This window comes from Lissotriton helveticus, chromosome 7 (assembly GCF_964261635.1).
Source record: "Lissotriton helveticus chromosome 7, aLisHel1.1, whole genome shotgun sequence".
NCBI classification, from domain to species: domain Eukaryota; kingdom Metazoa; phylum Chordata; class Amphibia; order Caudata; family Salamandridae; genus Lissotriton; species Lissotriton helveticus.
The window spans coordinates 964,132,575-964,145,902 of NC_136068.1; the positions used below are offsets into that span (position 1 = coordinate 964,132,575).

General features: G+C 50.2%; 1 protein-coding gene across 2 annotated transcripts in view; it reads left to right on the top strand.

The window, feature by feature from the left end:
• Positions 1–13,328, top strand: part of DELE1 (DAP3 binding cell death enhancer 1) — a 103,860-nt gene that overhangs the window by 54,536 nt on the left and 35,996 nt on the right. For both annotated transcript variants that reach the window (XM_078653526.1, XM_078653527.1), the window contains exons 7-9: positions 6,168–6,261; positions 12,295–12,440; positions 13,073–13,231. In XM_078653526.1, the coding sequence (XP_078509652.1) occupies positions 6,168–6,261; positions 12,295–12,440; positions 13,073–13,231 (399 nt within the window). The remainder of the gene's footprint in view (positions 1–6,167; positions 6,262–12,294; positions 12,441–13,072; positions 13,232–13,328) is intronic.

The following is a 13,328-nucleotide window of genomic DNA, read 5'->3' on the forward strand; positions in this document are numbered from 1 at the left end:
TTTTCCACCATATAGGCCTTTCTTTCCAAGACTGAGTTGTTTTGGGCTCTCAGGGTCAACCTCTGGCTACCTACAGCTGGAGGTTGGGTCCCTCTGTTTGGCTTACTGGAGGGACAGGTCAGGTCTGGGGCCCTCAGGTCCCAAGTTTGGCTGTGCCCAACAGTGTCCATCTGTGGGAGGTCCCTAACTAATTTTAAGGGGGATCCCTCAGGAGTATGTTTTATTTTCACTTGGCTAGGACTACTAGCTTCAGTGCCCTTAATCTGCTGATTGGGAAATTCTTTTGGACAGGGGGCCCTTTGGGGTCCAACACTGGCCTCCCTGACCTCTACAGCCCTGGGCTGACGGAGGCAGGGTAGAGAGGGGCAGGTTACCTGCTCCAGACTGGGTCCCACCTTGGAAGGGTCCACTGACATCAGGGGTTCTGCCAGGCTAGGCCTGACTACCTCTGTGGCAGTTTCTTCACAAGGGGTCAGATCAGTTCCCTGAGGAGGCTGATCCTTTCCTAAAGTCTGGTGGGAGGGAGATTTCTCTTCCTCCTCAATACTCTCTGTCTGAGTGGAGTGATCCATAGTTTCAGGCTTCACAACACTGTCATCTGTCTGAGTTTGAGCTGTGGCCATCACAACTCTCCCAACCTTTTCAGGAGGGGGCTCAGTTTGGGTGTGGACTGTTACCATGACAGCCTTGACAACCTGTTCTGGGAAGGAAGTTGTCTGAGATTGGGCTGTGACTGGCACAGCCCTCCTGACCTGTTCAGGGAGGACATCTTGGACTGGGGCTGTGGCTAACACTGCCCCACTAACCTTACCATGGGGGTTTACCATTCTAGAATGGGTTTCTTGCTCTACCTCAGCCCAGGCTGAGGTCTCTAAATCATTCCCCAGTAGGCAATCTACAGGCAAGTTGGATGTCACTGCCACTCTCTTGGGGCCAGTGACACTTCCCCAGCTGAGATTTACTAATGCCATGGGATGAGTTTTCTTCACTCCATCAATGTTTACCACCTGGTATGTGGCACCAGGTAAAAGTTGCCTTGAGGGGACTAGACTCTCAGTCACCATAGTGATGCTAGCCCCTGTATCTCTATAGGCCTCAACTTTTATACCATTGATGAGGGGCTCCTGTCTGTACTTGCCCAAAGTGTTGGGACAAGTTGTGAAGTTGGCAAACCCCATGCCAGTCTCACAGGCAAGAGTATCTAAGTTTGGGGACCTGGTTAGGCCAGAGTCCCCAGGAACTCCCAAAGTAAATGCACCCAAATTCTTGGGGGCACTCCCACCACCTGGGGGATTACTACTAGTAGTAACAGGAGGTTTGGGAATGTTACTTGGGGGTATGTTTTCCTTATTGTTATTCTTGGGGCAACTGCTGTCAGTTTTTAAATGACCCACCTGTTTACAGGGATAACAATAAGGTTTCTTCTGGTTGTTGGAAGGATTCTGGGACCCACCCCCCTCAGAGGATCTTTGGGGCCCTGATGTGGTTTGATCTGTAGATTTATTCCCACCCTTCTCTTGAGGCTTGGTTGATTCCTTTTTCTGGTCACCACCTTGGTTCTTGGGCCTAATCCTGGTTCTGACCCATTTGTCTGCCCTCTTACCCAATTCTTGTGGAGAGGTCAGATCAGAGTCTACCAGGTGCTGGTGTAATAACTGGTTCTGACAATTATTTAAGACTTGCTCTCTCATAATTAGATTATACAATCCCTTGAAATCAGTAACCTTACTACCCAGTAGCCAGCCTTCCAAAGCCTTAGTGGCACAATCAACAAAGTCAGACCAGTCCTGAGACTGAGTTTTCTGGGTGTCTCTGAACAGCAACCTGTACTGCTCAGTGGTTAAGCCAAACCCATCAACTAGTGCATTTTTCAGGACCTGGTAATCATTAGCATCCTCCACTCTTGTAGTGAGGAGCTTATCTCTACCTTTACCATCAAAGGAGAGCCACAGTATAGCTGCCCACTGACTCTGGGGAATGCACTGCACAGTGCAGGCCCTCTCCAGAGCAGCCATCCATTTCTGGATGTCATCCCCTTGCTTAAAGGGGGGCACTATTTTAGTCAGGTGTTTAGTATCTAAACCCTTCTCTCTATCTCTTGGGAGATTGCTGCCACCAGTGGGAGCTAGCCCACTCATCTGCTGCTCTCTTGCCAGGGCAAGCTTCTCTTTGGCCAGGGCAATTTCTTCCCTTTCAATCCTCAGTTCAGCTTGTCTCATCCTAGCTTCATGCTCCTTTCTCTGAGGGGAAGTAAATCTCCTCTGTGGAGGATTCCTTCTCCCCTGAGAAGAGGCATTAGAGTGCAGAGATCTATTGGAGTCCCTAGAAAGAGATCTATCTCTCCTAACTCCAAGGTTAGGCCCACTTCGGGTTAGTACTGGGGGGCCCCCAGATCCTAGCCCAAGTAAGTCTAAGTTGGTCCTAGTTAGCCTTCTGACTACCTCAAGACCTTTGTCTACCTCATCCCCAGAGAGTACCTCCTGATCCTCCTCCTCAACTGCTGAATCAGTGTTGGGGAGGTCTGGATCCCCAGAGGTTCCCTCTAAGGCTGGCATGCTCTCATGTAACTGAGAGAGCTTTCTGGCATCATATGTCTCTAAGAGACCTATCAGAAAGGGAATGGTGGGGTTAGACCCCTGCTTCAGTTTCCTGGAGACACAGAGTTGCCTCATCTCCTGAAAATTGAGAGCTGCATATCTTGAAGTGACCTGTGGAGGGTCAACACTGACCAGGGGAGTCTCAGTAGAGTCCCCCTGAGTCGACATGCTTTTCTAGTGAGGTGTAAGTGGTGCACTTACCTACACTATATGTTTGCCTACTGATCCCTTGCTAGAGTTGTAGTTTAGGGTGTGCTAGGCCCTAGGAGCTACAACAGCTGGTTCAGTAGAACTCAGAGTATTCTAAGCTAAGTTATATGTACCTTTAGTACTTATGTGATCTTTCACAAGATATTCTTAGGGCATGTGTGGTAAAACAACAGCAAGCTCAAATCCCAACCGCTGCTCACCAATGTGAGAAGTTGGCCTGATGTGCAGTGCTCACTATTCTAGTGATCACTATATATCAGTCCAAATAACCCTTATTGATGATTGGTTGTAAGTCAACCTTATAGACCAGCTATCCTAGTAGCATGGATACGAGCAGTCTAAGGCTAAGACTCTAGAGGGCGTGTTAAGCCAGCTGTTTTACCATCACATTACCCCTTGAACACCCAGTGAAAGGACACCACACAAGTGTTATGAAAATAAACAATGTATTTATTAGAATCACAACAACCCTGTACTCTTTATGAGGACAGGGTGCTAAGCACACAACAAAACTCTTACGAAAATACTTTTAAGTTAGCACGTTACACAAATGCCCGAGGGGCACGAAAAACCATATACGCTAAAAGTGGAATGCGAATTACTAGCAGGTAAGTAACAGTTCTAATAGGCTTTGGGATCGCTAGGACTGGACTAGGGAATCGTTAGATTACTACTAGGAGGCCCAGGGGACTCGGGTGCAGAGTGTGCACTCTCACGCGGGATGCGGGACAAAGTCTATGGAAGCTAGAATTCACAAAGTTAGTGTTCACGGGCGAACCCGACCTGGTAGGGAGAAAATGACAGTGGATCCTGACCCTTGGATAGTGAGGCTATGCTGGGACACCGGAGTGCCGAAGTTACCTAGCCCAGGGGCTGCAGCTGCATAGGTCTGAAAAGACGTCGGGGATCTCGTTGCCGGACCAGGAGCCTGGAAGGAAGAAGTTGCTGGCAGGCGACCAGTGAAGGAAAGTTCGATGGATCCAAGCCTGGATCAAGGAAGAAGAAAACCTGAAAGCAGAGGGGACCAAGTTCTTGAATCACTAGCCAGTGATTAAGTGGGCACCAGGATGGCACCGGGCGAAGTCACCGCAGTCAGGTGAGTGGGCGCTGCTGGGCTCTGCAGTCTCTCGGACCAGGAGGCGTTGTCGGCGACCAGGATGGAGGTGCGAGCTGTCCCACGAAGGATGAAGTCGTTGGCGTCGAAGTTACCCAGGATTGGGCAACAAGCCTTGGCTAATTCAAGCCCACGCGGTGGACTCAAAATGGCGTCTTGAGTGGACCAGGAGGGTCCAGGGTGCTCCTCTTCTGGGAGGGAGCAAGGGCCAGTCTGGAGCAACCAGACCAGCAGCAGAAATGTCGTCGGGCGTCGTCAGGAAGGCCACAAGCCAACGGGCTAGTAGCCAAACAACGCGGTGAGCAGCGGAAAGCAGAAGGGCCCCACGCAGATCGTGGAGATGCTGGGGGGCTGCACTTCGGAGCTGGAGCTGCTCAGAGTCGGGGCTTCTCGGACCCCAAAGCACTCACCAGTAGATTACTCGGCGGGCTTGCTGGAAAGAAGTCGTGCAGTCTTGCAGATGGCCGGTCCCTTGAGGTCTCGTCGCACCCACGGTTCTCAGCTGGGCTGTAGAGGTGGGTAGAGGTCAGAGGTGCCAGGGAAGCCGGTTCTCGTCGAGCTGGGCAGTCGGATTCCGGAGGAAGGACTTACAGCAGACCGCAGTGTTCTTAGATGGTGCCTGCGGATGCAGGGTGACTACTCCTTAGTCACAAGGGAGAAATCTTAGGAAGAAGTCTTGAGTTCCTTTCGCAGAAAGTAGTTTCAGGATTCAAAGATGATCTGATTTGGAAGGGGGCCAGTCTCTACCTTTATCCTGTAAAAAGGGGCTGGCACGCGACTAAGTCCTGCCCTATGGGTGGGACTAGGAGGGGGGTGGTTACACCCACTTCCTTGGCGGGCTTTTCCCCAGCACAGGGTCTGGAGTGACCCTGGAACTGGTTCCAGCCAGCCTATGCACAGTGAGCACCGGGGTGCCACGTGCAGTCACCTTCCTCTAAAGCCCTGCCTACCTACAATACACAAAACCCTGTCTGGGACGGTGCTGGCACCGCCCCTGGCAGGAAACCCTTTGTCCTTATCTCCTGCTCTGGGAGGACTCCCAGCAGCAGGAGGGCAGACTTGTGTCTCGGTGGCAGCATCCATTTTGTGGATGCTAAGGCTCTGTCTGACTTTTAACCGGGTTATAGGTTACAGGCATGTCGTGTCCCTCTAGAAGGGTGGAATGCTAACCCCGTCGCCAGAATTGGCGAGGGGTTAGTATTCCAATTCGTATGACACCTTACTCGACATGTTTTGATAAAGCGATACCAGAGTTGGCACATAACCGCGAGGATTATAATGCACTTAAGAGTATATGGTATGCGATATCATGGAAACGGCTAAGGGATGGATCCCGAAAGCCGCAGACAGGCTCAGCTCATGCCAGAGCACCATCTCACACGATTCCAAGCACTCTGCCTTCAGGATTGGTAAGGCCTGCCATAGGAGTGACTGATAGGAGATCTGTGTGTCCATTTTAGGGTTAGATATAGGTATACTATATCTACAGCAAAGGGTGATTACACCACCTTGCCCCAGCTGTCAAGCAGCCAGTTGTGTCAGATTTGGATGGCCAGCCAGGGGTGGCATAATACATGCTGCAGCCCCTGGTAGGCCCTGGGTACACCTATGCCCTGGGTACCTAAGGTACACTGTACAGGGACTGATAAGGTGGCTCAGTATCCAATTTAGATATGTACCTAAGGTACATGGAATCCATTTTACAGAGAGAGCAGTAGGCCTGGGGTCCTGAATAGCAGGGCCCCAGGTCAACTAAGTCAGAAAACCAGCAAAACACCAGGCAAAAAGTTGGGGGCAACCATAGTCAGGGATCAACCTTCCTACACCCCCTCATTAAATTTTTTCAAAAATACCTCACATTTAAGAGTAAATATTCCCCATTTCTGAGTCACTAGCCTTTGTTCCTCCCACATTTACTACAAATTGACACAGTTACTACTAATTCGCATACCTATGTATGCAGAGATCTACACACTGAAAAGATAGGAGAGGTCTCCATCTTTAAGCGGTAGGCTCTGTCTGTAAGTTTGTGAATAACTTTTTGTAGTGTGTGAGTAGTACTAATGTAATACTGCATTACATACTGCAAAATGAAGTTTGTAACTAGGCCCCCATAAGTTTAAGCACCAGGAGAATTATTTGATTGTGTGTAAATGCTAAAGAGACTGTGGAAACTTGGAGCGCGTTTGAATCTCCCTGAGCAATCACTCAATAAAGTTAGCTAGGGATTTTCTCTCTCTTCGCAGGGAGAGAGCAGGCTTGGAGTGTCACTGGAGGATGCCGCTTCCCAGCTTCAGGAGACCTCCCTGAACAGCACCTCTGTAGTCCTCAACATCATTGGTAAGTTTTAATCAAGAGGGTGGCTGACCCTTGAATTGTTGTTCTAGACGTGTTTGGAAAGATCTTCATTGGGGAGGAGGAGGGCGAGAAGAGTGTCCCTGGCATAAAAAATTACATAATAATTGCAGTGGATATCCTGAAAATCATTTGTCAGAGCTGTACAGAATCCCAGGTGGGTGAACTGATGGGCTAGTATTCTTCCTTGCTAATTCACACGGGAAACATCCTTTTCCACGCAACCATTACAACGCGTAATGGTTACATCGTGGTTTTAACAACGCAAGTCATTACGTCGACTTGCACTGGAGGGCGCTCTAGACTAAGGAATAGTGTGAATTACAATTTCAACATCTTCCCTACTGTACGTAAACTGGAGATGGAATAGTAATTCACACTATTCCGAAGTCCAGCGCCCTCCAACGCAAGTCGGTGTCAAAACCGCGATGTAAAATACCGCTTTGTGTAGGTATGCGTTCAATTCACACATCATAGCCGACAAATTTTCAGTGTTGTATGTGTGACATTTCAATGTTCTCTGTGACCTTAGGTGTGACACTCTGAGTAGTACTTTGCTGGAGTCGAACAAAATAGTTGTGTCTGTAAAGCAATCAGTTTACAAAATAATGCCATTTATACTATATGATGTTCTTGAAACAGCCATTAAACTTTTGCACACTCATTAAGCTTGTATAAGGCTGAGATCTTTCAGGAATCCAGTGTCACTTGGGTGTTGGACGTATTCCCTTTTGAGCACAAAGGCTGCTTTGCGGTCCAGCGCGCATGGTCCATGTCAGTCCTACTGGACTAATCCTCCAGCTCAGTTACTTGCATTTCACTCTACTTTCTAAGTTCTTTATTTGTACCACTCTGCTTCCCGAAATCACTGGAATAGAAGGTTAAACATTCCCCGATGGTATGCATGCATAATGGCTACTGCCACTTGTGTTGAATGATAGATGCATCTTAAAAGATTGTCAAAATCTGGTATTTGGACCGGTATCAATGAGTTTTAGGAATAATTTGTAATAATGGGTTCGAGGCATGTGGGCTGCTAAATTCATATCTATTGCATAGATCGCCGCCTAGTGTTGGGTCCGGATGATTGCACATTGTTGTCCTGGAAGAGTCTTCGAAGTATCACGAGATAGGTGGCTCCTCCCCTGGACTACAGTGCGCATGAGCATCGACTCCATCCCCAGATTGTTTGTTTTTTTCCGCCATTGGGTTCGGATGTGATTTCGACGTCTCCTGTTCGGAATCGATGAAACAATTTCTTTAAGGCCAAAAGGCCTTCGGTACCTCGTCGGTATTGTTCGCGTTCGGTCTCGTGTTAGTTCCAACTCTTCGAGTCGGATATCTGGAGAGTCGGCTGACTCTTCGGTCATCGAGGCCCTGTCGACGCAGCAAGACCCCGACGAAACTACAATGGAACGAAGTCCGTTCAAAAAGTGTCCCGTGTACGGTTCGAAGTACCCACACATCGACGTGCATCCTGTATGCAACAAGTGCCTGTCGCCGGACCACAACGAGGCCAACTGTGTGGCCTGTTTGAAGTTCCGGTCGAAGAAGACGCTCAAGATTCGGCGCGTGGCGCGCCTCGAGGCCCAGCGATCGGCACCGGCACCTGTGGACATCTTCAACGACCCCGAAGCAGACGAGCAAGAGCTTCAGCTTCAGATCTCGCCTCCGTCGGCGGAGGTCGAGGCCGACTACGGAGAAGCCGTCGAGGGCCTGGACCTAGACGAATACGTCGAGGAGGTAGGGGACGACGAGGAAGTTTATGGGGCCGCGGAAGATAGCTCGGAGGAAGAGCTATGCCCCGTCCGTACAATAACTAAGGCTCAGGTCACGGGATCGCCACTCGGCCTTACCCACGACCCTCAACCTAAGTCCTCGGCCCCGCCTTCTGGCCCGGCTACAGACATTTCGGCGGAGCCTCCATTACAGAAAACTAAACCGAAACCATCGGCTTCGACTTCTTCTAAGATGGCCGACACACCATCGAAACCGAAGGCGGCAGAGACAACTTCGAAACCGTCGTCTTCGGAGGCTTCGATGCCGAAAAAGGCAGTCGAACACGAAAAGGCACCCAGAGGGGCCAAGGAGGCCGGCTCGAAGAAGGTCGTCGAGCATGTGTCGAGTAAGGTCGTGGAGTCGGCGTCTAAGAAGACTTGTCGAGAAACCTTCACCCAAGACTACCGCGCCTACAGGCAAACGGCCAGTCGACGTGGCGTCGGCGAAGGCCGCCGAGCCGAAGTCTGCAACCACGACGCAAAGGGAAAAATCTGCCGATCCGAAGCCGGCGGCGTCGACGCCGAAGGGCAAAACAGGGGACCGGGCCCTTGCTGTCGAGGGTGTGTCCGCGCCCAAACAGAAGTCGTCGACGCTCGGATCATCACCTGGTGGTGGATCGAGGCCCTCGGTCGGATCGACAAAGCCGTCCGCTTCTTTTACTAAGCAGATCGCGGACTCCCTGAAGAGGATACGGGACAAGACGTCGGAGCCGAAAACGCCCTCGGTACCGACGGCGGCTGTTCCGCCGAAGAAAACTTCAACGCCAATCCTCTATACTCTGCCGCCGAAGGTGGCGCCGAAGGCTTTCGCACCGCATACGGTGCCCGATGACTCGGAGGGGCTGCGGCACACTCAGCGTGCTGGTAGCTCTGCTCGACCACTTTCGCAGGACGACGATTCGGAGCATTTTATCGACGCCGACACAGGCAAATTAATGCTATACAAGAGGAAAATTACATCCCAGCCGGTGGACTCCTATGTAATCCCTCTAAAAAAGAAAAGGCCTGCACCGGATACTCCAGAGCTTGTGGAACCCGTTCCTCAACAGCCTAGGAGGAGTCCAACACCTTCACCCACTTACTCAGATGGGGATGGAAATGAACATAATGATGAGTATAACTTCCCGGCCAATAATGACCCTGATGAGCAGCAGGACTCATGGATAGACACTGGTGACCAGGGTGACTGACAGGTGGTTGGTGACCCACAGCTTTATGGAATAAAAACTTCTCCTACTGAAGACTCAGCGGCATTTAATGCCTTAATTGAACGGGCGGCTGCCAATCACAAAGTGGAGATGCATGCCGACCCTGTGGAAGTTGACTTTTTGTTTGATACATTCTCTGCATCGGAAAAGATTGTTAAAACACTGCCAATGCTTAAAGGGGTTCTCAAACATGCCACTGACATTTTCAAGGAACCCACCAGGGCACGGGTGGTCAACCCGCGTATAGAAAAGAAATACAGACCGGCACCTGGGGACCCTGCTTATATACGAGGCCAGTTGCCTCTAGACTCTTTGGTCGTCTCCAATGCCCGCAAGAGGGCGAATTCACAGACGACGGGTGAAGCTCCTCCCCCGGACAAAGAGTCTAAAGTGCTAGAGGCAGGGGGCAAAAGGGTGGCAGCACAGGCAGCAAACATATGGCGCATATCCAATACACAAGCCCTGTTGGCTAGATATGATAGGGCGCATTATGACACCTTGGAACAGCTTTTGCAACACCTTCCAGACCAGTTCAAAGAAGGAGCTGAAATGTTGATCCAAGAGGGCAAGCTCATTTCTAATGCTGCGATTAAATGTGCGCTTGATGTTGCAGATACAGCTGCACGGGCGGTGAACACTAGTGTTATGTTGAGACGTCAGGCATGGCTCCGCATCTCATGGTTCAAGCCCGAGATCCAAACAACTATCCTCAACCAACCCGTCAATCCAGACAGACTGTTTGGCCCGGAGGTTGACACCACCCTTGAGAAGATTAAAAAAGACACTGAGACGGCTAAGTCCATGGGTGCACTTCAGTCTCAGCAATACAGGGGCAACACTTTTCGTCGCTCAGGTACAAGAGGTGTTGCCAGAGGGCACTTGGCACAGCAGACAAGTTTCCATAGAGGAGGCGCCCAGGCCTCTTACCCCAAACAGAATAGAGGTGGTTACAGAGGAAACAGCGCCAAGGGCAGAGGCAGAGGCAACAATACTTCCCGCTCCTCTGCTGCCAACAAACAGTGACTCCCTGTCACTGCCCCCCGACCATCCAACACCTGTCGGGGGGAGACTCCAACAGTTCCTGCCAGTCTGGAGAAACATCACCACAGACAGGTGGGTAAGGGAGCTTATCCAGTTCGGGTATTGTTTGGAGTTAACGTCCACTCCCCCCAACATACCCCCAAGGCAACGTCCTATGTCAGCAGAGCACTTGCACTTGTTGCAGCAGGAGGTTCTCGTAATGCTCCAAAAAGGAGCAATAGAGCTCGTGCCAGTGGAAGACGAAGGCACAGGGGTTTATTCCCTGTACTTCTTAATACCAAAGAAGGACGGCTCACTCAGGCCCATTCTGGACCTACGCCTCCTCAATCATACATACTCTCAGAACATTTTCACATGTTGACGCTACAACAGGTTCTTCCACTACTAAACCAGGGAGACTTCCTCGCAACCTTGGACCTCAAGGATGCTTATTTTCACATACCACTCCACCCATCCCACAGGAAGTACCTCCGGTTTACCATACAGAACAGGCATTACCAGTTCAAGGTCCTACCCTTCGGAGTGACCACTGCCCCCAGAGTGTTCACAAAGTGTCTGGCGACCGTGGCGGCGCACCTCAGGAGACAGAACATACATGTCTACCCTTACCTAGACGACTGGCCAAGTCGGAACAACAGTGCGCCGTGGAGATGCCTCGGCGTCGTAGAGATGCCTCGACGTCGATGGAGTGCCTCGACGTCGATGGAGTGCCTCGACGTCGATGGAGTACCTCGACGTCGATGGAGTACCTCGACGTCGATGGAGTACCTCGACGTCGGTGGAGTGCCTCGACGTCGGTGGAGTGCCTCGACGTCGGTGGAGTGCCTCGACGTCGGTGGAGTGCCTCGACGTCGGTGGAGTGCCTCGACGTCGGTGGAGTGCCTCGACGTCGGTGGAGTGCCTCGACGTCGGTAGGGTGCCTCGACGTCGGTGGGGTGCCTCGACGTCGATGGGGCAGTGAAGCTCGACGTCATGGAGCAGTGATGGCAGCTGGCACGAACGGCCGCCGTTAATGGAGGGACTGCTATGTATTCTATGCAATAGATATGAATTTAGCAGCCCACATGCCTCGAACTGAATATGCTACTTACCAGTATGCATCTGTTCTTGGCATGTAGGGCTGCTAACATTCATATCGCCCACCCTCCTCCCCGGCGCCTGTAGCAGCTGCAGATTGCTTCTTGCATTCAATCATTAGCATGGACATCTTTAACACTGTCATACTCCATCTTTGCCGCAATGGCTAAAAACAATCTGGGGATGGAGTCGATGCCCATGCGCACTGTAGTCCAGGGGAGGAGCCACCTATCTCGTGATACTTCGAAGACTCTTCCAGGACAACAATGTGCAATCATCCGGACCCAACACTAGGCGGCGATCTATGCAATAGATATGAATGTTAGCAGCCCTACATGCCAAGAACAGATGCATACTGGTAAGTAGCATATTCATGACTCTGCTCGGATTCTAATGTAGTAAAGTATGTCTGATTGTTTTTACTTGTGTAATAAAATATTACCTCCTGATGAAGGGGCACAGTTTATATTCCTGAAACGCGTAGAGGTGTACCAGTAAGGACATATTGGACATGAATGGAAGAATGTGATTGTGATTGGCAAGAAAAAACCCAGAAAATACTTCTTGAAGCATCTTGTATGTATTAAAACCTGATTCTTCTCTGTAATGGTGTGTTCTCTTGAAGCTGAAAAGAAACCCTGGCATGTGCTTTGGTTTTGCAAGTGCCCAGTGGTCTCTGAAATTCAGGGCGGCAGCACAAAATGTTGTCGTGTATGACTAAACTTGTGTGCAGAGGACATATCGTTTCATACCAGCGGCCCTCCTCCTGTACTTTTTCTTACTTCTCTGCTCTCTAACTCATGTGCTGTCTCTCCTGAGCTCCCATTTCTCACAAGGAGGAAGGGAAGTGTCACTATGGTAATGATATTTAGATCTTTGTTGCCTTAGTTTTCAGTCTCTCAATATCTTTGCAGGTATCAGCAGTGTCCGGGAAAATGGGGATTATAGCACCGCTGTTACCTGCTTCCAAGCCGCAGCCAGTCGGGGCTACAGCAAGGCACAGTACAACGCAGGGGTGTGCTATGAGCACGGGTATGGAGTGTGCAAAGACTTGGAGAAGGTACCTTTTTCAGTCCTTCTGTTCCCTCACCATGTTTTGGAGATTTTCTACCTTTTTGCAGTTGTGACCTTCCTTACTTTTTAAGTTGTTCTGTTCTTCGCTTCATCGTATTGTCGTTGTACCGGTCTCTGCTCCAGATGTTGCCTTTTTGCCCTTTTCTGCTTAAGCCATATCTGCTTTTGCACCTTGTTCTGTTCCACGGGTCATTCTGTGAGTCCGCACTGTTTGTCATCCCCACCTTCCATACTTCTTCGTTATTTGCAGTCTCCCGTTTCTCTTGCACCCGCCTTGTTTCCAGTCTTTTCCTCTCCTCGAGACTTGCTTTCGCCATCGGTCCTCCTGTTCTAGCCCTTCTTGCAGGTGCCCATATTCTGCTCCATCATGCTTTGATAGCCCTGCCTAAACTCACCTAGCACTGTTTGCAGTCCTTTCCACCTGTTTGTTTTTGCAGTGTTCTCTTTTGTTGCCCCTTCCTTGTTCAGACTGTGTAAAGTCACCCCCTTCTTCAGTTGCACCTTTCTCTGCTCATATCAAGCCTTCCGTTGGTGTACCTTTCTTTTGGTGGAGTGGGGCTGGAGGTGTGGTGGGGTGGAATATAACGTTAAGCACTTTTATTTTCATTTCCCCTTTAGGCCGCAGTATATTACCACCTTGCAGCAATTAACGGTCATCGCATGGCACAGTATCGTTATGCCAGATATCTGTTACACCACAAGGTTGGTGTGGAGGCTGAAGAGCGTCAGCAAGCCCTCAAGATGCTGGAGCAGGCAGCTGAAGCAGGGCTGAAGGAGGTAAACTGCTCCCAGAAAATATATATTGTTTTTACACTAGTGCTTTCCGCGTTATTTGTTTTCAGTCTTTGATATTCCTGTTTTTTCTGCTTGCATT